The 24,386-nt window shown below is 42.9% G+C and overlaps 1 protein-coding gene across 1 annotated transcript in view; it reads right to left on the minus strand.

Moving 5' to 3' along the window:
- Positions 1 to 11,221, minus strand: part of LOC140715104 (uncharacterized) — a 35,743-nt gene extending 24,522 nt beyond the window's left edge. Inside the window, exons 1-3 of the mRNA XM_073026837.1 lie at positions 11,108 to 11,221; positions 10,231 to 10,524; positions 2,260 to 2,332 (exon numbers count right to left, since the gene is read on the minus strand). Of these exons, the coding sequence (XP_072882938.1) occupies positions 2,260 to 2,332; positions 10,231 to 10,524; positions 11,108 to 11,164 (424 nt within the window). The 5' untranslated portion in view covers positions 11,165 to 11,221. The remainder of the gene's footprint in view (positions 1 to 2,259; positions 2,333 to 10,230; positions 10,525 to 11,107) is intronic.
- Positions 11,222 to 24,386: the final 13,165 nt, after the last annotated feature.

Genomic DNA, 24,386 nt, shown 5'->3' on the forward strand with positions numbered 1-24,386 from the left:
ATGACTTCATCTCTACTTAATCCTATCTTTCACAATATAATGAAAGATTAAATTATTTCTGTTGCCAAAACTCAGAATACAGAACATAAAACAGGCAGCACCGTTCAGGTCTTCCAGCCCAAAACGCTGTGCCAACCTTTTAACCCACTCCACCATCAATCTAACCCTTCCCTTCCACATAGCTCCCCATTTCTTTAAATCCATGTGTCTATCTAAGAGACTCTTAAATGTCCCTAATGTGTCTGCTTCTACCACCAGCCCTGACAGTGCATTCCACACACCTACAATTCTCTGTGTTAAAAGTCTGCCTCCAACATCTCCCTTATAATTTCCTTTAGATTATGCCCACTCATACTAGCCATTTCTGCCCTGGGAAAAAAGTCTTGATCTATGCCTCCTCATCTTGTACACCTCTATCAAGTCACCTCTCTTCCTCCTTCACTCCAAAGACTAACCCTAATAACTCTAGTTCACTCAACCTATCCTCATAAGACATACTCTCTAATCCAGTTAGCATCCTGGTAAATCTCCTCTGCACCCTCTTCCACATCCTTCCTGTAATGGGGCGACCAGAACTGAGCACAATATTCCCAGTGTTGTCTAACCAAAGCTTTATAGAGCTGCAAAGTTACCTCTTGGCTCTTGAACTCAATCCCCTGACTAACGAAGGCCAACTCTGTGTATGCCTTCTTTACCAGCCTAACAACTTGTGCGGCAAAACTTAGCAAACTCTACACTAATTGCTAACACCACATTTATTTTGCAGCACTAAGTACAAAACAACTTTCTAAAAATTAAATGCATAGTCATAACGATCATGCAGTGTACATTTGGAATCTGCATCAACTGATTGATCTATCTTTCACCGACCAGACACAAAACCATAATGTTTAGTGATTCAGAAATAAGCCTTGTTTGCAAGTGAAGCCAGTGTATTTAACAAAAAGGATTCCCAAGGCATGACTGTAGCTAAGAACATATTTTCAATGACCATACATTTTTAAAGTTAACTTTGCCAAACGAAACATTCTTTATCCCAATCTCACAGTAAAATACATGATAACACAGTTAATTTAAGATAAAAACCAACTATCACTGATCAAAACTGAGTCCCTTTCACCCTTGCACCTCCTCTTTTTGTATGGTAACTGGTTACTATTGAGCAAGAGCTTCCTTTGCGTCTTACTGACGACTGAGAAGCCTCTGCCTTCCCCCGTACACATATTTAGAGTAACATGTTTTGTGCGTGATACCTCTCCATTACCATTGCAATCGGTTCCACATTTGCAGCATCTTCCTGTCTTTAAAGGTTAACGTTTACAGAACCTGGCTAAATCTGAAGCTGTTTTTTTCCTACTTATTCTCCTCATCCGTATGAGCCTAAAATGATTAATTCTTTATGTTATTAGGCCCTGCCCTTAAGTAAGTCACTATGATAGAGTGATTTGTTTACACCTGAAGAGAGTCTGACTATGCTGCTTTTTTTCTGACATGCTCAATATGTGATCAAGTCTCCTTGTTCTGTTGATAATTACTGAGTCTGTTCATATGTCCACATTTATTTAAGTTTAATTATTTAGGCTTGTGCATGTGAGTGTTCTGCTAATTGTTGATTGCTAATGGTCATTTGCACTATTGTCTTGTAAGTTGTTGGTTGCTGTTGTGTTCTCTGTTATGGTATTGTCCTGTGTGTTATGTTTGGCACTGAACCACGATCAATTCTGGTATGTTTCATACACTGGCAATAAAGTGATTTGGATATTTCAGTTACAAAATGTGATGTTTAGTCCACTTTAATGAAACAACAACAGTAACAGAAAGCTAACTGTGCTCTTGACATCCAACGGCACTACCCTCACTGAAACTTGCATGGACAGACCACAGCCCAGCTGCGAAAGGAGGGCTGGGCAAGGAGCTAGCAACCCCATCCCATTAAAAAACACAACTACAGAAACACCACATAAGTTCCATAGACCTCATCCCTGGGAGAGGAAGGATCTTTGCATATAAGATTTATGAAGTTATGTGGTGAAAGCAGAAGCCACGGGTTGATCAACCTTCTATCAGCCCAGGACAGAGGACTCTGGTAAGCTGCTGTCGATGGCCATGCCCCAGTGGGGGTAATGGGCTTAAGAAGAAAGGAAAGAAGAATTGAAACTGAAAGCCCTCAAAGGATTACAAGTACAATTTAGCTCATCAAAACCCTTGGATCATTCTTAAATAAACCTATAACTATGAAAAAATAAAACAATGCTGTACCTGCTTCATGTGAACTATAGAGTTCATTCTCTTTCATTCTCATTGCTACTCGGTTTGAATCCTCTTGAGAAGGCTGCATGAAAACAAATTTCTAAAGTTATTCAATTAGTCGTCATACTGTCAAGAAGATTAAAATAAGTAAAATTCAGAAAGGATTTATTCATAATCAATCAGTCTAAAATACTAAATTGCGAATTTCATTTCTCCATAAACAAAAACTCTAAATATTGGAAATGAATTGACAGGTGCCATGATAGTATAGTGGTTAGCGCAATGCTATTTACAGCTCAGAGTGTCGGAGTCTGAAGTTCAATTCTAATGTCACATACAAGGAGTCTGTATGTCCTCCCCGTGGAATGTGTGGGCTTTGTCTGGATGCTGTCGTTTCCTCCCTCGGTCCAAAGATGAACCGGGTAGTAGGTTAATTAGTCATTGTAAATTGTCCTGTGATGAGGCCAAGGTTAAATCAATGGGTTGTTGGCCACTACAGTTCAAACAGCAAGAAGGGCCTCTTCCACACTGTATCTCTAAATCAATCGTTCATTATGTGCCATGTCGTGTGACATTGGTGATCAGGGCCTTTCCATGACCATGATCGTTCTTGGCAAATTTTTCGACTGAAGTGGTTTGCCATTGCCTTCTTCTGGGCAGTGTCTTTATAAGATGGATGAGCCCAGCCATTTTCAATACTCTTCAGAGATTGTCAACCTGATGTCAATGTCCACATAATCAGGACTTGTGAGACACACCAGCTACTCAAATGACCATCCATCACCTGCTCCCATGGCTTCGTGTGAGTCCAATTGGGGCTAAGCAGGTGCTTCACACTGACCAAGGGTGACCTGCAGGCCAGCGGAGAGGAGCACCTTCTACCTCCTTTGTTAGAAACACATCTCCATCCCTTCACCCTATATCTAAATAAATAAGCAAATAATAAGAAATCATATGAATCTTCATCTCCATCAACTTAAATATCTAAGGGGGTGATTGGTAAGTTCATGGCCTAAGGTAGAAGGAGTCAATTTTAGAAAACCTAGCACATTTATTTTTCAACATAGTCCCCTCCTACATTTACACACTTAGTCCAGTGGTCGTGGAGCATACGGATCTTGGACCTCCAGAAAGTGTCCGCAGCAGGGGTGATTGATAAGTTCGTGGCCCAAGGTAGAAGGAGATGAGTTACTAACTTCAAACTTTCTGCATAATCACTCAAAGAGTTGAACTGCATGTGAATGTAATGAGAGCTGAATAACTCATCTCCTTCTATCTTAGGCCAGGAACTTATCAATCACCCGTGCTGTGGACACTTTCTGGAGGTCCAAGATCCGTCTGCTCCATGACCGCTGGACTAAGTGTGTAAATGTAGGAGGGGACTATGTTGAAAAATAAATGTGCTAGGTTTTCTAAAATTGACTCTTTCTACCTTAGGCCATGAACTTATCAATCACCCCTCGTATATATTCTTAACCTTTCAAATACAGTGTTAAATGCTTATGTCAGGATAAATTGGTCCTGTACGGACTCCCTCCAATACCATTACTGTATACTAAGCAGTAATTTCAAAGCATCAGTTAAGAGGGCTGATGCCAAGCAATGATGGAAATTTTCAGGTGAGTAACTGATTATTAAAATGAACACACTGGAAACCACTGTCTGTGTGTCACTGATAATCCATGTATTTTACTTTCAGTCAGGAACTGTAAAGTCATCTTAATATTTTCAGTATAAAAGAAAAGATAGAAAAGAAACCGAGAAAAACACATTTCACTAAAGAAAGTTTTTTGTGGAGGTTCATGCAGTGGCATGTACCTGGCAAAGCAATACAAAGATCACGTTATTTTTATTTTTTGCGATTCAAGGTCACAAATTAACCTTCTAAGTGTGAATGTTGCACCCTCAGTGATCAGGAAATTACTTTTAATGCAGCAAGATTTAGCTGAGTGGCAGCAAGTCCTAAGGATTATAATAATAAAACTTTCTACAGGTCAGTTGTACCTTTCCATCGACTGCAGTGAAACAACATAATGGTTTACCTCATATGAAGTATATGAATAAACAAAATGAAATCTTCAAAATAAGGCTGTGATCATTTCACGTACAAAAACATAATGGTATGAAATCTTTGGAGGAACCCCAGCGATTCAGCACGGAACTGCCAGAATTTCCCATGAAAGTGCCAGTGAGTTTTGAAACTTTTCTCATGTGGGCACAGATGTGGAACTCTCAAACTTATTGTCCAGCAACTGAGAGTGAAGCTACAGATTTTTCCTGATGGCTCAACCTGGTGTTAGACTTGATGCAGGAAAAGAGGTAAGGTTGGCCAAAAAAGGCCATTCATCTGAGTCAGATTACTTTTCTTGCATGCACAGAGGACCAAGGGTGATTCTGTGGGCTCTAAGTTTAGTTTCTGCAGCGATATATCTATTTCGCACCCCCATCCCACCTTGAGTCACTGCCACTCTCCACCAATACAGACAGGAGGCTGACTTGGTCAGGGTTGTGCGTTGATATTGTGTCCTGGCTGTCTATGTTCAGTCAATACCAGGGCAGTACGGTATGGAGAGCAAGCTGTTGCCCATGTAGCAGGCTACCCCTCTCCTCACAGCTGTTGAATACAAAGGGAAGTTAGAGATGATACAGCTGGGCACCAGTGGCGTCAGGAGTTGCCAGTCAGTGTTGAAATCAATGTCCTTTCTTCTGCTTCTTTCCCTTAATGAGTGGAATGACATTTGTAGTTTTTCATTCCTCCAGGGCTATTCCAGAATCTAGTGATTCTTGAAAGATCATAACTAATGCCCCACAATCTCTTCTGCTAACTCTTTCAGAACCCTGAAGTGCAGCCCATCTAGTTCAGGTGACTTGTCTACTTTCAGATTTTTCAGCTTCCCAAGCACCTTCTCTTTAGTAATAGCAACTTGTCAGTCATGGCTTCCTCATCCTTCCATTAGAATACTACTACTTGGGAACGTATCAAATTGCTCCCAGAAATTTGCTATTCTGCCATCATCCCTGCTAGTGTCCCCTTTCAATTAACTTTGACCAGTTCCTCTCTCGTGCCCTTGTAATTCCCTTTGCTCCACTGTAATATTGATAAATCTGATTTTTAGTTTCTCCCCCTCAAACTACAGTGTGAATTCAGTCATATTATGGTCACTGTCTCCTAAAGACAATCAGTCTTCAACATTGATTTCATTGAAATCAATCAGCCTTAGGGACTCCGTTTCCAGATTTTTCCTTGGGGTTTACTCCCAAAGCCTTCCCCGTAGCAAGGCAATAAAGGTTTGAGATCAGAGTTTTTCTTCTCATAGATGAGTTGCCAAACATGGTTGATGATCGAAGTCTGCCTGGTGACTTGCACAATGCAGTTAAGCACTGTCCAGGCATCTCAGTTTATTGACAGTCCCTCATCTCAGAATCCAAACCCCACTAAGGAAAGGCCAGGAAAGATTTAACAGATATTGGCCAAACGTGGGTAAACGGGCCATGGGCAACTTGCTCAGCATGGACCTCTTGGGCCAAAAGCGAGTTTCCCTGCTCTGTGACACCATTGCACTTAAAGTTATTGCTCTGGCAAAACAGATGTTTGCCCATGTAAGGGATATAGTGGGTGGCAGGGCGGAGATATAGTAAGGCACTCCTTGCCTCCATTCACTTGCAGGTCACCACTGGACAAGGTGCCATGACTGTTTAGCACCCCCCACCCCCTCCCTCAGATCAGGGTCATGAGAAGCCATGGGAGTAGGTGTGGATGGTTGTACGAACAGTTGGTTCATATCATGCCCTGGTTACAGAACCAATGACACCAGGCAGACAATCTCTGAACAGTATTGATAATGGCTGGGATCACCTGTCTTGTAAAGACACTGCCCAGAAAAAGGCAATGGCAACACCTAAGTTGAAGAATTTGGCAAGAACAATCATGGTTGTCCAAGAGACAATTTCAAATGAGGTTGGAGGTGACATCGGATGCATGACAACTCTGGCAGGGCTTGCAAGACATTATCTCCTACAAAGCGAAACCCAATAGCATGAATGGCAGTGATGCTTCACTACCAGATGAACTCAACGCCTTCTATGCATGCTTTGAAAGGGAGAATATAACTACATCTGTGAAGATCCCTGCTGCACCTGATGACCCTGTGATCTCCGTCTCAGAGGCCAATGTTAGGCTGCCTTTAAAGGTCTCGATGGAGTGCCTGGTAAGGCTCTGAAAACCTGTGCCAACCAATTGGCGGGAGTATTCAAGGACATTTTCAACCTCTTACTGCTATGGATGGAAGTTCCCACTTGCTTCAAAAAGGCAACAATTATACCAGTGCCTAAGAAGAATAATATGATCAGTCTGTAATGCAAGCATACTGAATAAGGTTTACTTATTTATGTAATATTATTATTTTCTCCTTCATCTTCTTCTGTATCATGTATTGCATTGAACTGCTGCGCTAAGTTAATGAATTTCATGTCACATGTCGGTGATAATAAACCTGATTCTGGTCATGGAAAGACCATGATCGCCCACATCCGATGACACAGCACATAATGAACAGACAAAGCAGTATAGATAGGGTGAATGCAATTAAGCATTTTCCCCTCAGCTTGCTGAACTGGAGTTCATAGTTTCAAGGTGAAAATGAAATATTTAAGGTGGAGGGAACTTCTTCATTCAGAGGGTGGTGCGAGTATATAATGAGCTGCCCATGGAAATGACAGATGTGGGTTCAATTTTAACATTTAAGAGAAATTTAGATAGGTACAGTACTAGGATGAGGGAAGTATGAAGGACTGTGATTGGGGTGAAGATAAATGGGACTAGACAGAAGACCAGGCCAGCATGGAGAGCTGGACAAAGAGGACCTGTCTCCGTGCTGTGGTGCTACACTATACCCTATCACTCTATGTATTTCACATCATTAAATAAGCAGCCCTGAGTTCAATTGGTTACCTGTAGCTAGTTCAGGATTGCCTGATGATTTCATAGGGTCATGGAGATATACTACACAGAAGCAGGGCCTCCTGCTTACCAGCCTGCTCCACACATTAACTACACATTCACACTAATCTTACCCTCTTCTTATGTTCTAGAAAACAGATGCTGAAAAAATGGTGCTTTTTGTGGTTAGTCAAGATAACGGCTGCAAGTTACAATCCATCAGCCTCAACCAATGAGTTTTGAGATGCCCAGTTCTCCAGGATGTTCCTTACAACATTGCTGAAATGTTATTGCAGTCATCGGTCGCCTGCCTATTCATTAGTTTAATTAGTTAATAACTGTCACAGTTAGCAATGCATGCCATCGTTTGGGATTTACATGTTCAATTCCAAAGCTAAATTAAAACCTGCTATTGTATTATCCTTAACAATTGAATTAGTAAGATGTAATATGATAGTATTTTTTCCTCAAATAAATGACATCCAAATCAAAAACTCAATTACACAGCAAATGAAGAATGGACGAGAGAAATAAAAAAAGGGAAATGCAGAAAGGAAGTGGCAGGTGAGGTGATACATGTGGAGAAAGAAGCAGAGTTAATGTTTTAGGCTGATACCCATTTATCAGATCTGGCAATTACTGAATGTCTAAATCAAGCAATGAATCCTTAATGGTCAATTAAACAGCATGCAATCCTCAGAAGTTTTATGGGTGGAATCTCTCTCTGCTCCACAGTGACTGTGTAATGAGTTTGCTTCTGCCTTGAAACAGCATGGAACTTTCTTCCAGACAGCACAAACTTTATTTGTGGTCCAAGCTCTGAAACTTGACATTATAATACACAGAATATAGAACAGAACAGCACTGGAACAGACCCAATGTTCCACAGCGCCTGTGTTGATCACAATGTCAATCTAAACTGATTACACATGTTCTGTATGCCCTGACCGCACGCGGTCCATATAAGATCATTAGACCACAAGCCATTCAACCCGTTCAGTCTGCCATGCCATTTCATCATGACAGGTTTATTGTCCCTTTCAACCCCATTCTCCTGCCTTTGATGCCCTGAATACTAAAGAATTTATCAACTTACTTGTTTAAGCCCATCACCCCACCTAGCGCATAGCCACCAACAGGAGCTCACCAGAGGACTCTGTCCTGGGCCACTCTTTCAGCTCATCCCAGGTGTAGTCCATCTTGTCCTTCTTCTCCCAAGGATGAAGTCTTTGGAGTTTCTGTAGCTCTGGGTTTTTACAGGATGAGGTTGCTAGCCCCATGCCCAACCCTCCTCCTTTTACAGCTGGGCTTGGGACCGTCCATTGTGGAGTTAACTTATTAACCTCTGCTTTAAATATATCTAATGACTCGGCCTCCACAGTCGTTTGTGGCAATGAATTCCACAAGGTATCCACCTGGATTAAACCTTACCTACCAACTGACCTGTATCTTACAGTTATCTTTTAACATCTTCCACAATTCCACCAATTTTTCTGTGATCTGCACACTTATAATCAGACTACCCATTTTTGTGTATATCATTTCTATATCAAATAGTGGTCACAAAACTAATCCTCATGGAACAGTTCTGGTCTCACACATCCAGTCAACTAAGACACACCTCTGCTACTATCCACTGTCTTCTATGACCAAGACAATCTTGTTTTCAAATTACCAATCTAAGCCCCATCCCTAATAGGACTATCTAAATATTATTTCAAGAAACCCTCATGAATGCACCTAACAAATTCTGCCCCATCTAAGCCCCTAGTGCTAAGGGAATCCCAGTCAACATTAATCATCATCATCATTATGTGCCACGTTGCATGACATCATCATTATGTGCTATGTCATATGATATTGGCAATCATAGCCTCATGACCATGATTTTTCCACAAAAGTGGTTTGTCATTGCCTTCTTCTGGGCAATACTATTCAGAGACCTGCTGAGTTCCTCCAGTTTGTTTGTACGTGTTGATTTGACCACAGCATCTGCAGTGTACTTTGTGTTTACTCTTCAGAGATTGTCTGCCTGGTGTCAGTGGTTACATAACCAGGACTTGTGATATGCACCAGCTGCTCATACGACCATCCACCACCTGCTCCCATGGCTTCATGTGACCCTGATCAGGGGCTAAACAGGTGCTACACCTTCCCCAAGGGTGACTGCAGGCTAGTGGAGGGAAGAAGTGTCTTACACTTCATTGGGTAGAGATGTATTAACACCCCGCCACCCAACAGTCAACATTGGGGAGAAGAAAATAAATCATACCCCTCTGATAACACCTCCTGTCCCCATCTGAGCTTTTTAATTACGTTTGGCCTCTGACAGCTTTCGTGGTTATTATCAGGGCAAATCCTGTTTGCCATTATCTGCTGATATATCTGTTCCTCGAGCTTCCCTGGTTGGGAGGCCTACAGTACAACCAAGGCCTGTAAACAAGGTTGCTGATACAATACAAAACCAAATCCTTCTTCAGTGTACACTGGCACATACTTTGTGACGTTCTTTAAATTGAGTCTGAACTTCCACGATGAGATAAGATTGTTTAATAAATCCAATTATTTAATAATCGTTATCTGCCCAATAACTATTTATTTATACGGAGATGCAGCATGGAACAAGCCCTACTGGCCCGTTGATCCATGCTGCCCAGCCCAATCACTGGCAGTTTACAATGACCAATTAATATACTAACCAGTAATCATTAAATTGTGGGAGGAAACCAGAGCACCCGGAGGAAATCCATGCATTCCACAGGGGAGGACGTACGGAACACTTACAGAGGATGCCAGGACTGAACTCCAGACTCTAACTTCCTGAGCTGTAATAGTGTCGCGTTAACCGCTACCCTGCTGTGACATCATACAGCAACTATATCCTTGTATATATGATATGGATGTAGAGAATGTGATGGCAAACATCCCTAGGCCCTGCTGTTAACAGCTCTGTTAAACTGACCCATGGAAGCTCCCAAAGAGGCCTAGGCTAATTAAAGGGCCTCACAGAAGTGATGCAATTATTACATTGTTATACTTGCCTGAAATGCAATCTCAGAGAGTTTCTGCATCCATTCAGCGCAGTCCGACTTTCCTGTTAGAAACGTATACAGTTTTGAGGTAGTCTCCACCGAAAAGGCGCTTGAATCCTTTGAAGTGTGTTCTGGTGCCTCAGATATTCTTACACAGTCACTCATTCGGATTAACTTTCGGTCCATCCTTCTAGTAATGTGCTTTTCAGATAAAAATGAGCCCTCTTTGAACTCAAAGTACTCCAGGCGAGCTACAGACTGGTTACTTTGAGAGTAGAGGAAAAGCCAAACTCTCTTCCATTTCTGGGGGGAGAAATAAATAAATTCCATCATATATTGCAAGATGCAAATAGATATTTAAACTGCATCAGTAGTGCATAATGTCAGTAGACTACAATTCTCACTGTCAACCATTGGGAAATAGTGCGAACCAAAAATGATAGGTATATTATTGGGTAAGAACGCTTCACTTGTGGAGTTACAGATACAAAATTTATTTCTACGCTTCAATTTCATCTGGATGATTTCGGCAAAGCTTTGTTTACTGGTTTTCTCAAGCACCTAACTGAATCATTTAAAAGAAACGTCTATATATCCGCACTGTTCGCGTACACAAAAAAAAATACTATACGCATCTCCATCCACAGTGAAGACGTTTATAAACTGATACATCAGCTTTATCATTTCAATTTAAACAAAACAATTTCAGCCTGTTGATTCGCAACCCTGATGTCGGTTTTTAAAAAGGACGAATTCAAGTTGAAGTAGGAAAACATCCATAAAACATACCACCGTCTGCTAGTGAGCTCGGGGTCGAGGTCCCTACCGAAAATTACATGATTTTTATCCAGCGCAGGATGAGTAATAAATTAAAAAAATTAGATACCTTCCTAAATTTATTCTGCTGCATGTAAATCAGACCTTCCTTCACTGTGGCCTCCATGGCTACGTTGTGCCTTACTGAGAGAGTTGTGTTTAGTTACTGTAGCGGACGTGTTTCATTTCCGTGGCGAGTTTCCGTCAGTTGACAGACGAAAGGAAGAGCAGCGATTGGGGAGGTGCAAATATCTCCGTTATTTTCTTGTGTCGCTCTTACCACTGCCGTTGTCTGGTGTGTAAAAAGTAAGGCGTGGATGCTGTGGAGCGGAGATCCAATCCATATTTCGAAGTTGGGATAGCTTTGGCCTTGTAGAAAAATGAACTTATCCGTGGAAGGATCCCTGGCCCTAAACTTTAACCAGCTTTTCTCTAGAGACGCTGAAAATCTAGAACAACACACACAAAATGCTGGAGGAACTCAGCAGATCAGGCCGCATCTATGGAAGAAAATAAACATTGGATGCTTTGGGCTGAGACTCTTTATCAGGACTTTGATGAAGGAATCAAAAGAATCAGGAGATTGAGTGTGGTAGAGGGACTGAGCTAGTGAACCCGGGTGGAGTAATTTAACGAAAAACGAGATTCAAGATGCAGAAGTTATGAAGGGTTCCTGTTGAGGAAATGGATGTGTGCACAGATTGTGTGTGTGTGTGTGTGTGTGTGTGTGTGTGTGTGTGTGTGTGTGTGTGTGTGTGTGTGTGTGTGTGTGTGTGTGTGTGTGTGTGTGTGTGTGTGTGTCTGTCTGTCTGTCTATGTATGTATGTCTATATGTGTGTGTCTGTCTGTCAGTGTGTGTGTTTGTGTGTATCTGTGTGTCTGTCTGTCTGTGTATGCATGTCTGTGTGTGTGTGTGTGTGTGTGTGTGTGTGTGTGTGTGTGTGTGTGTGTGTGTGTGTGTGTGTGTCTGTCTATGTATGTATGTCTATGTGTGTGTGTCTGTCTGTCAGTGTGTGTGTTTGTGTGTATCTGTGTGTCTGTCTGTCTGTGTATGCATGTCTGTGTGTGTGTGTGTGTGTGTGTCTGTCTAACTGTCTGTCCGTGTGTGTGTTTGTTTGTGTGTTTCTGTGTGTGTGTGTGTGTGTGTGTGTGTGTCTGTCTGTCTGGGTGTGTCTGTGTGCATGCATGTGTGTGTGCGTATGTGTCTGTGTGTTCTTGTGTGCGTGTGTGTGTATGCATGCCTGTGTGTGTCTGTATGCATGTTTGTGTGTGTGTGCTTTTTCTGTGTGTGCATGTGTGTGTGTGTGTGTGCGTGTCTGTGTGTATCTGTGTGTGTGTGTGTGTGTGTGTGTGTGTGTGTGTGTGTGTGTGTGTGTGTGCATGTGTGTCTGTCTGTCTGCGTATGCGTGTGTGTGTGTGTGTGTGCACGTGTGTCTATCTGTCTGCGTATGTGTGTGTGTGTGTGTGTGTGTGTGTGTGTGATGTCATTGGGCGAAGATCTGGGGTTGCCAAGACTCTGCAGTAGCTGGTGGACAATGACTAATCCCATGGATGTCACAAACAGGCAGTGTCCATTCCTCACACCCTCACACCCCAAGTGATGACCTAGAAAATATAATTGAAATTTCATCTCCTGATCTTTATATTTCATTCCCCTTGGGCATAAATGATGACATTCTATAAAGTTTCCACACTTCCTGCAGTTATTGATAATAACATTTCATGTATCCAGATTCCTGACTACAGAGATGTTCAATCTCTCATTTACATAATTTTTAAACTTATATTGCTACATTATATTTCTTTTGCTAGATCTTTACCCATTCTCAAGCTTTGTTATGTTATATTTTAGCCTCTGGTTGTCCTCCTCACAACTTACAGTCTGTATTTCCCCAAGGAGGGAGGGTCTAAGATTCTCCGATGGCGTAGACTTAAGGTGAGGGGGTGGGTGGTAATTTAGAAGAGGACCTGACAGGTAACTTTTTCCACACAGTGGGTTGTGGGTTTGTGGAACAAGTTGCTGCAGGAAGTGGTAAATTCAGGAACAATTTCAGCGTTTGAAAGGCATTTAGACAGGTGCTGAGACTGGAAAGGTAAAGGGATATGGGTGAAATGCATGTATATGAATGGACTTGGGCAGGTGAATTGTACAAAAGGGTTTGTTTCTGTGCTGTAGAACTTCATAGGGGCGCCACAGTACCATAGCGGTAACATGATGCAGGGTGTCAGAGTTCAGAGTTCAATTCCAACATCGTTGGTAAAGGGTTTGTACAGTATGTCTTTGCAAATAAAACAGTGTGAGGCATTTTATGTTTAAGAAAAACAGCAACAACTGATTTATTGTACTCCAAACACTGAACACAAAAGCGTGATAACAGAACTTCACATAATTACATCACGTCAGACCAAACTCTTAAACTGAACCCCAACTCAATATCAGGTTTGTGAATATTGTACGTTTCCACCAATTATATCACTAAAACTGGCATTGAAAGCCTGTCCTGAGCCATTGCTCCATGGCTGGAATAGCTGCAGGTTCCTCTGGCTCATCCAGCGACGTGTTAACATGCGCATGGTCATGCCATAATGGTAGCAGGATCCTCTAAATACTGGTGGGTGATCTTTCAAAATATGTTCAGGTTTACCTCTTATCTATGATAGAAGTATTTTCTCTGCATTCCAAAATGCAGAAAGGGCCATCTGAAGGGACCTAAGGGGATGTTGGTGTGCATCATGGTGGATGAAAACCAATGAGGCAGAATATAGGTCAATAGGAACCCAAGAGTGCAATACGCCTTGATGGGAGGTGGGAATAGGTGCAAAGGAATTGAATTTACTGAGGAGGATGGAACCATGCTGAAAGGTCAACAGGCAGATGTGGCATTTGGGTTGAAATCACTCATAATGGCTGCCCGTATACCAACTCAGCCATGGATGATTGCAGGTCCTCTTTGGAAGTTGTTCGGAGCCACAGCAGGACCTGCGGGAGATGATCATGTTAACACTCATCCACCAGGGAAGCCCTCAAAGCAGCCTTTTCTTGTTGGCAAACTCAGCCTTCGCAGTTGCCAGCTTTTCTGGGTCCAGTCTACGGGCATAAGCGTGTACTGGCGGGCCAGTTGTAGAAACATGGTGTTGAACTCCATGTTTTGTGACTGTCGTGGAGAATGTGACTTTGGTGAGGTTTGGGAATTCTCACAGCACTCGAGTAAATTCACACGTGGTGGTACATGTGCTTGACAGAATCATTGGGAACTTGCTGGGAGAGCATGATAATTGTTGTGTCTGTGCACAACCACATATCAATTAGATAAAAGCACGCATGTGGGAGATGGCTTTAACTGGTGTATTCATATTGCAGCAAGAGAGAGAGAAAGAAATAACAATGCACATGTGCAGACAACAGGTCAGTACACATGTGAAGACAGATTAATATCCAACGCAGACAACAGATCAATATGTAGTGCTAAGGGGGGAGGGGTCACTGTTCTAAAATAAATAGATCCATACATTACACTTCCTCCCCCTTTAGACTAATACAACATATAATGTATATGAACAGAACATTCAATTTCCCTTTCATAAACCCATACTTTCACAAGAACAGTCCATAATTAACTTCACAGTTCTAAAGATTCAGTCTTTTGGGTAGTGTTCTGTTTCTTTCAGAATAGCGCTTCTGGACCTGTGAAGTGGCATCAGGTTTGTCAGGTGTCTTGTCAATGATAACGTTCTCATTATGCCTCTAGACATAAGCAGTGGCATCAGGTTTGTCAGGTGTCTTGTCAATGATAACGTTCTCATTATGCCTCTAGACATAAGCAGTGGCATCAGGTTTGGCAAGTGTATTGTCAATGATAACGTTCTCATTATGCCTCTAGATGTAAGCAGAGGCATCAGGTTTGGCAAGTGTATTGTCAATGATAACATTCTGATTACGCCTCTGGACCTGTGAAGTGGCATCAGGTTTGGTCGGTGGCTTGTCTAAGACAACATTCTCAGTTTCCAGTGTCACTAAGAAGTAAATCCGGTGATGGTAATGTGTCCATCTCTTTGGATGCAGTCGACTCAGGTGTGCCCTTCTGTTGAACATCCAGTATCTGTCCATGTCCGATCTCCAATATCCACTGTGTACATCAATGGTCCAGTTCTTGTATCTATCCTACTGTCTTCTTGGTAGTCATACGCTAGGATTTCCTGTCCAATCTCAAAGCTGCTTGCTCCTTCACTTGGCAACTGGCTGAACTGTTTATTCTGAATTTCCCTCTGTGGATCTGGTTTCAGGAGGTTGATGCAAGATCTGATTCCTGCTCATGAACAGCATTGCAGGTGTTTGATTTGTCATTGCATGAACAGAGTTCCGATACACAAAAAGGAAATTGTTTACCAATACCCTTCTCAACCACCTTCTCATTAACATTAAGCAGCTGTGCCAGTCTCTGGTTAGTGCTACAATTTGGGCTGCAGTTGCCTGTTGTTGTCACACTGAGAGCTTTGAATGAGTGCCAGTCTAGTTGAATTTTTTTCAACCATCCACATCCATAAAGCGCTTGCCCTCCATTTTTTTAATATATAAAGCTCTAACTGCTGTGTTTGGCCTCCATACATCACATTTACTCCCAGTTTGCCTTTGGGAGACACCTTTTCACCTGTGTAAGTCTTTAGCATCACTGAGGTCTTCTCTAATGGTATCTTAGAAAACGGTCTGTTGTCGTCAGTCTCTGGAATTATGGACAAAGCTGACCCTGTATCCAGCTCCATTTTCAGTTTTACACCGGACACACCTATTGTGATCCAAATGATTTTGTGATCTGCTTCAGTTATACTATGCAGTTCTAGGCATGACAGTTCACCTTTGTCAGACTCTGTGTTGTCTGATTCTGTTTTACATTCGGTAACTCTATGCATTTGCTTAGTTTTGTGTTTGAGTCTCTTCACTCAGTTGTGCTTTCAGTCTGCCTTGCACACTCTCTCTATGTGACCTTGTCTCCAACATTTTCTGCAGACCTTTTCTTTAAACCAACTGTCATTTGCATCACGGGAGGATTTGCCACATCGATAACATCTTTGGCTTTTTGCGCTATTCAGGGACATTTTGTGCATTTCACACTCTGACTTTTTTTGTAGTTCTGCTGCATCCTTTGCTGCAGTCACTAACAATATTGTAATGGTTAGGAGGTGGGCTTGGTTGTCACAGGCTATTTTAGGCGCATGCCACTGGGAGCATTTAATAGGTAATAGGAGCTTGTCCCCACTACCACCCCACCTACAATAACCTCAAGTAACCATTCCCCCTCCACTTTCAATAGACAATAGGTGCAGAAGTAGACTATTTAGCCCTTCGAGCCTGCACCGCCATTCTGAGATCATGGCTGATCATCTACTATCAATACCCGGTTCCTGCCTTGTCCCCATATCCCTTGATTCCCCTATCCATAAGATACCTATCTAGCTCCTTCTTGAAAGCATCCAGAGAATTGGCCTCCACTGCCTTCCGAGGCAGTGCATTCCAGACCCCCACAACTCTCTGGAAGAAGAAGTTTTTCCTTAACTCTGTCCTAAATGACCTACCCCTTATTCTCAAACCATGCCCTCTGGTACTGGACTCTCCCAGCATCTGGAACATATTTCCTGCCTCTATCTTGTCCAATCCCTTAATAATCTTATAAGTTGCAATCAGATCCCCTCTCAATCTCCTTAATTCCAGTGTGTACAAGCCCAGTCTCTCTAACCTCTCTGCGTAAGACAGTCCGGACATCCCAGGAATTAACCTCGTGAATCTAAACACCTTAAAGTTATGACCTTTGCATTAGCCATTTCTGCTTTGTGATAAAGTCTGCAATTGGCTATCTGCTCAATCTATGTTTTTTGTCATCTTGTACACTTCTGTCACCTCTCATCCTCCTTTGCTCCAAAGAGAAAAGCCATAGTTCACTCAACCTATCTTCATAAAGTAAGCTTTCTCATTCAAGCAACACCTGGTAAATCTCCTTTCCACCCTCTCTAAATCTTCCCCACCCTTCCTATAATGAGGTGACCAAAACTGACATAATACTCTACATGTGCAGTAACTATTTCATAGTCCAATAATTATTAAAGGAGTGCTGTACACCTCCTTTGACAGAGACGCATCCCCACCCAATGATTCAGTGATGATAAACCTGATTTTGATTCCCTGTAGTCCTGCAACTCATTTTCCCCTCACAATGATCAAGTCCCTTCAGATTCTTCCTGTGTTAGCCTACAGTTTGTCCTCATTTAATTATTAATTAGTTCCATGTAACTTGCCAACCGAATATTAACAGGACTGGAACGATAGAATTACAATGACTGTTTCATTGTTGCGGGCAGTGGAGTGAGCCGGGAGTAGAGTGGAGGCTTAAGGGCTTTGGCTCAACGGGCTTCGGCGGAAGCCTAGTTGCTTGGTAAGTATTGGTAAGTAGTCCTGCTTCCTTTTACACTTATAACTTTAAAAGTATTGTTAAATAGTGTGATAGTTAGCTGTATTGGGGCAAAGGGTTCTTGCATAACTAATACTAGTACATTAAATTAACTATATAGCATGGAGCAGGTGATGTGTTACTGCTGCGAGATGAGGGAACCGGTAGACCCCATTGAGGGACACGGCGACTACATTTGCAGCAAGTATTTGTTGCTCGAGGAACTCCAGCTTCATATTGATGAGCTGCAGTCCGAGCTTCAGACACTGCGACACATCAGGGAGGGGGAGAGTTACCTGGACTCTGTGTACCAGGAGATAGCCACACCTAATAGATTAACTAATGTAGATTGCAGTCAAGCACAGGATGGTGTGGCTATGAGTGAGGCAAGTAGGGGAATCCAGGAGGTAGGGCTGGAGGAGATGCAGGCCTTGCTCTTGTCCAACAGATTCGAGGCTTTAACTCCCTGTGAGGGCAGGAGCGGGGACTGTGGGGAGGATGAGCAACCTGCCCATAGCACCGTGGAGTGGGGGGCCATTCTAGAGGGGGGAGTCAATAGAAATGTTGTAGTAATAGGGGACAGTATCGTCAGGGGGATAGATAGGGTTCTCTGCAACCGAGAGCGAGAGTCCCGAAGGCTATGTTGCCTGCCTGGTGCCAGGGTTAAGGACATCTCTTCTGGGCTGGAGAGAAACTTGCAGTGGGAGGGGGAGGATCCAGTTGTCTTAGTACACGTCGGTACTAATGACATTGATAGGACAAGGAAGAAGGTTCTGTTACAGGAATATGAGCAGCTAGGGGTCAAATTAAAAAACAGAACCTCAAGGGTAATAATCTCTGGATTATTACCTGAGCCACGAGCAAATTTGGCTAGGTTAAATAAGATTAGGGAGTTAAATGCATGGCTCAAAGACTGGTGTGGGAGAAGTGGGTTTTGCTTCTTGGGACACTGGCACCAGTACTGGGACAGGAGAGAACTGTTCCGGAGGGACGGGCTTCACCTGAACCGGGCTGGGGTTAGTGTCCTGGTGAATCATATAACTAGGGCTGCAGAGAGGTCTTTAAACTAACTAGTGGGGGGGGAGGATTCTAGAGAGCAAATAATTAAAAAGACAATGGAGAAGGTGATGGATGTAGGTAAAAGTGGAGAAATAAAAAGACAGAGTGTGTCAGGAGGGGAAAGAATGTACGGAGATAAGCGTAAAGTTGTACAAAAGGAAAAGGTAGGAAATAAGTGTCAAACATATTTGAAAGTCCTTTATTTGAATGCACGTAGTATTAGGAATAAAATTGATGAGTTGGCGGTACAAATAATTACGTATGGTTATGATATTGTGGCAATTACGGAAACATGGCTGCAGGGTGACCAGGACTGGGAATTAAACATACAAGGGTATTCGACAATTAGGAGAGACAGGCAAGAAGGAAAAGGAGGTGGGGTGGCTATGTTAATAAAGCAAGAAATCACTGCAATAAAGCGAAATGATATTGGCTCAAAGGATCAGGATAACGAAACAATTTGGGTAGAAATAAGAAATAGTAAAGGGAAAAAAGCAGTGGTGGGAGTAGGCTATAGGCCTCCAAACAGCTGTAACTCAGTTGGTCGGAGCATAAATCAGGAAATAGTTGGGGCTTGTAATAAGGGAACAGCTATAATTATGGGGGATTTTAACTTACATATTGACTGGACTAATCAAGTCGGACACGGCAGCCTTGAAGAAGAGTTTATTGAGTGTATTCGGGATGGGTTCCTTGAACAATACGTTACTGAGCCGACAAGGGGGCAAGCAGTCTTAGATCTGGTCCTGTGTAATGAGACAGGACTAATAAAAAATGTCCTAGTAAAGGATCCCCTTGGAATGAGTGACCATAACATGGTCGAATTCCATATTCAATTAGAGGATGAGAGGGTTGGATCTCAAACAAGCGTACTGAGCTTAAATAAAGTAGTCTATGATGGTATGAGAGCGGAATTGCTTAAGATGGATTGGGAAAATAGATTAAAGGGTAGATCGGTACTTGATCAGTGGTGTATATTTAAGGAGTTATTTTACAACTATCAAGAAAAATATATTCCACTGAAGAAAAAAGGGTGTAAAAGAAAAAATAGTTATCCATGGATAAGTAAAGAAATAAAGCAAAGTATATGACTAAAAAGAAAGTTATATAAGGTAGCTGGTTTTACTACGGTAAGATTTGACAGAGATGCCAAAAAGTGTGGGAAGAAGAAAGGAGGGGGACTCGCTCTCTACATTAACGTAAGATGGTGTAACCCCGGGCATGTGAGTACAAAGATCTCCGTTTGTGAAAAGGATATTGAGCTGATTGCTGTGAGTATGAGGCCATATTACCTGCCTCGAGAATTCGCCAGCGTCATTGCGGTGATTGTGTATGTCCCGCCGCGTGCCGACGCAACGGTAGCGTGTGACGTCATCAGCTCCGCCGTTGCTAAGCTTCAGACACAACACCCTGAGGCACTGGTGTTAATTACAGGGGACTTCAACCATGTGACTTTGGACAAGACACTACCTGCTTTCTCCCAGTACGTGGATTGTTACACAAGGGGTAACAGGACTATTGACCTGCTGTATGCAAACGTACAGGATGCATATAGTGCATCCCCGCTGCCTGCACTGGGGAAAGCTGATCACAACCTGGTTTTGTTACAGCCCAGATATAAATCAATTGTGATGAGGCATCCCACTACCACACGCTCTTTTAGAAAGTGGACTCCTGAAGCTGAACAGGCCCTGAGAGACTGCTTCGGTACTACTAACTGGGATGTACTGCAAGGGGGGCTCTGTGGGGGCGTTGAGGAGGTCACTGAATGCACAACGGACTATATTAACTTTTGTGTGGATGCCGTTGTTCCTGTTAGAACTGTTCGCTGCTATCCCAATAATAAGCCCTGGATCACTAGTCACGTCAAAGGCCTCCTAAACCAGAAGAAGGGGGTCTTTAAAGATGGTGATCGGTTGGAGCTTAAAAGAGTTCAGAAGGAACTCAGAGTACAGATAAGGGGGGCAAAGGAGCAGTATAGGAGAAAGTTAGAACAAAAGCTGCAGGAAAAAAGCATGAAGGAGGTGTGGGATGGGATGAAGATCATCACCGGATGTGGTGCAAAGCGGGGGGCAAACATAAGTGGAGATGTGGAGAAAGCGAACCAGCTGAACAACTTCTTCAACAGGTTCGACAGCACAATCTCACCCTCACTGCAGAACTCCACACCAGGCTTACTTCCCTCACAGGAAAATATCCACTCACAGGAGACCTGGCCCACGCCCAGGTTTACGGCTGCACAGGTGGAAGGTCAACTGAGGAAGATCTGTACCAGCAAGGCGGCTGGACCGGATGGAGTTTCCCCACGATTACTGAGGGCCTGTGCAACTGAACTGGGAGAACCACTACAGCGCATCTTCAACATGAGTCTAGATCAGAGAAGAGTACCCAGACAGTGGAAAACATCTTGTATTGTCCCGGTACCGAAGAAACCACAACCAAAGGAGTTGAATGACTTCAGACCTGTTGCCTTGACGTCGCACGTGATGAAGACCATGGAGCGGCTGATAATACAGAATCTGAGGCCACAAACCAGGCACGCCCGGGATCCGCTTCAGTTTGCGTATAAGGAGAAGGTGGGAGTGGAGGATGCTATCACGTATTTGCTGCACAAATCACTCTCTCACCTAGATGGGGTCAGTTGTGCTGTGAGGATTACATTCCTTGACTTCTCTAGTGCCTTTAACACCATACAGCCCAAGATCTTAAAGCACAAACTAACGGAGATGGGAGTAGACTCTCACATGGTGGATTGGATAGTGGACTACTTGACAGATAGACCTCAGTATGTGCGGTTGGGAGACTGTAGGTCTGACACAGTGGTCAGCAGCACAGGAGCGCCACAGGGAACCGTACTCTCTCCGGTCCTGTTCACCCTGTACACATCTGACTTCCAATATAACTCGGAGTCCTGCCATGTGCAGAAGTTCGCTGATGACACGGCCATAGTGGGGTGTGTCAGGAATGGACAGGAGGAGGAGTATAGGAAACTGATACAGGACTTTGTGATATGGTGCAACTCAAACTACCTGCGTCTCAATGTCACCAAGACCAAGGAGATGGTGGTGGACTTTAGGAGATCTAGGCCTCATATGGAGCCAGTGATCATTAATGGAGAATGTGTGGAGCAGGTTAAGACCTACAAGTATCTGGGAGTACAGTTGGACGAGAAGCTAGACTGGACTGCCAACACAGATGCCTTGTGCAGGAAGGCACAGAGTTGACTGTACTTCCTTAGAAGGTTGGCGTCATTCAATGTCTGCAGTGAGATGCTGATGATGTTCTATAGGTCAGTTGTTGAGAGCGCCCTCTTCTTTGTGGTGGCGTGTTGGGGAGGAAGCATTAAGAAGAAGGACGCCTCACGTCTTAATAAGCTGATAAGGAAGGCGGGCTCTGTCGTGGGCAAAGTACTGGAGAGTTTAACATCGGTAGCTGAGCGAAGGGCGCTGAGTAGGCTACGGTCAATTATGGAAAACCCTGAACATCCTCTACATAGCACCATCCAGAGACAGAGAAGCAGTTTCAGCGACAGGTTACTGTCGATGTAATGCTCCTCAGACAGGATGAAGAGGTCAATACTCCCCAATGCCATTAGGCTTTACAATTCAACTGCCAGGACTTAAGAACTTTTTTTTTTTAAAGCTATTATTAATGCTTTTTGAGTTAGTGATTTAGATGCATATCATATTATTACTGAGTTAAGTATTGTATGTAATGAGTTTTGCTACAACAAGTGTATGGGACATTGGAAAAAATGTTGAATTTCCCCATGGGGATGAATAAAGTATCTATCTATCTATCTATCTATCTATCTATCTAAATCTAGTGGGAAGATTGAAGATCGAGAAGCTTTTAAAGATCAGCAGCAAATAACAAAAAGATTGATTAAGAAGGGGAAGATAGATTATGAAAGTAAATTGGCGAAAAACATAAAAGCAGATAGTAAGAGTTTTTATAGTTACATAAAAAGAAAAAGGGTGGCTAAAGTAAATGTTGGTCCCCTAGAAGATGAGACCGGGAAATTAATGGTAGGGGACATGGAGATGGCGGAAACGCTGAACAAATATTTTGTATCAGTTTTTACAGTAGAGGACACTCAAAATATCCCAACACTGGATAAACCGGGGGCTCTAGGGGGAGAGAAGCTAACTACGATTCAAATCACCAAGGAAATGGTACTTGATAAATTAATGGGACTGAAGGTGGATAAATCCCCTGGACCGGATGGCTTGCATCCTAGGGTCTTAAGGGAAGTGGCAGTCGGGATTGTGGATGCATTAGTGATAATTTTTCAAAACTCGCTGGACTCGGCAATGGTCCCGGCAGATTGGAAAAATGCTAATGTAACTCCTTTATTTAAAAAGGGCAATAGACAGAAGGCTGGGAATTATAGGCCAGTTAGCCTAACATCTGTGGTTGGCAAAATGTTGGAATCGATAATTAAGGAAACAGTAACAGGGCATTTGGATAAACATAGCTTAATAGGACAAAGTCAACATGGCTTTACAAAAGGGAAGTCATTTTTGACAAATTTGTTGGAGTTCTTTGAGGACATAATATATAGGGTAGATAAAGGGGAACCTGTGGATGTGGTGTATTTGAACTTCCAAAAGGCATTTGACAAGGTGCCACACCAAAGATTATTACTTAAAGTAAAAAAATCATGGGATTGGGGATAATATTCTGGCATGGGTGGAGGATTGGCTTTCTAACAGAAAACAGAGAGTTGAGATAAATGGTTTATTCTCAGACTGGCAGTTGGTGACTAGTGGTGTTCCGCAGGGGTCGGTGTTGGGACCCCAACTCTTTACAATCTATATTAATGATTTGGAGAAAGGGACTAAGTGCAACGTATCGAAGTTTGCTGATGACACAAAGATGGGAGGGAGTGTAATGAGTGCGGAGGACATTGAAACCCTGCAGGGGGACATAGATAGGCTGAGTGATTGGGCAGACATTTGGCAGATGAAATATAATACTGACAAGTGTGAGGTCTTGCACTTTGGCAGGAAAAATAATAGAGCAAGTTATTATCTAAATGGAGAGAAACTGGAAAGTGCTTCTGTGCAAAGGGATCTGGGGGTCCTGGTGCAGGAAACACAAAAAGTTAGTATGCAAGTGCAGCAGGTGGTCAAGAAGGTCAATGGAATGCTGGCTTTTATTGCTAGGTGGATGGAGTATAAGAACAGGGAGGTCTTACTGCAGTTGTACCGGGTATTGGTGAGACCACACCTGGAGTACTGCGTGCAGTTCTGGTGTCCATATTTAAGAAAGGACATACTGGCTCTCGAGGCAGTGCAGAGAAGGTTCACTAGGTTAATTCCGAGGATGGGTGGGTTGATGTATGATGAGAGGTTGAGTAGATTGGGACTCTACTCATTGGAGTTCCGAAGAATAAGAGGCGATCTTATTGAAACATATAAGATTGTGAAGGGGCTTGATCGGGTGGATGCGGGGAGAATGTTCCCAATGATGGGTGAAACTAGGACTAGGGGGCATAATCTTAAAGTAAGGGGATGCCGTTCCAGGACTGAGATGCGGAGAAATTTCTTCACTCAGAGGGTAGTGGGGCTGTGGAATTTACTGCCCCAGAGAGCTGTGGAAGCTACTACACTCAATAAATTCAAAATGGAGATAGACATTTTCCTGGATAAAAATGGCATTAGGGGATACAGTGAGCGAGCAGGTAAGTGGACATGAGGCTAGGTTTAGATCAGCCAAGTGATCTCCTGGACCAGTTTTCGATAGCCTGAATGGGTCGGAGAGGAATTTTCCAGATTTTTTCTCCTCAATTAGCAACTCGGTTTTTTTTCCTGGGTGATCACATGGGTTTGGGCGGGATGAATAATA

Source organism: Hemitrygon akajei, chromosome 23 (genome assembly GCF_048418815.1).
Source record: "Hemitrygon akajei chromosome 23, sHemAka1.3, whole genome shotgun sequence".
NCBI lineage: Eukaryota > Metazoa > Chordata > Chondrichthyes > Myliobatiformes > Dasyatidae > Hemitrygon > Hemitrygon akajei.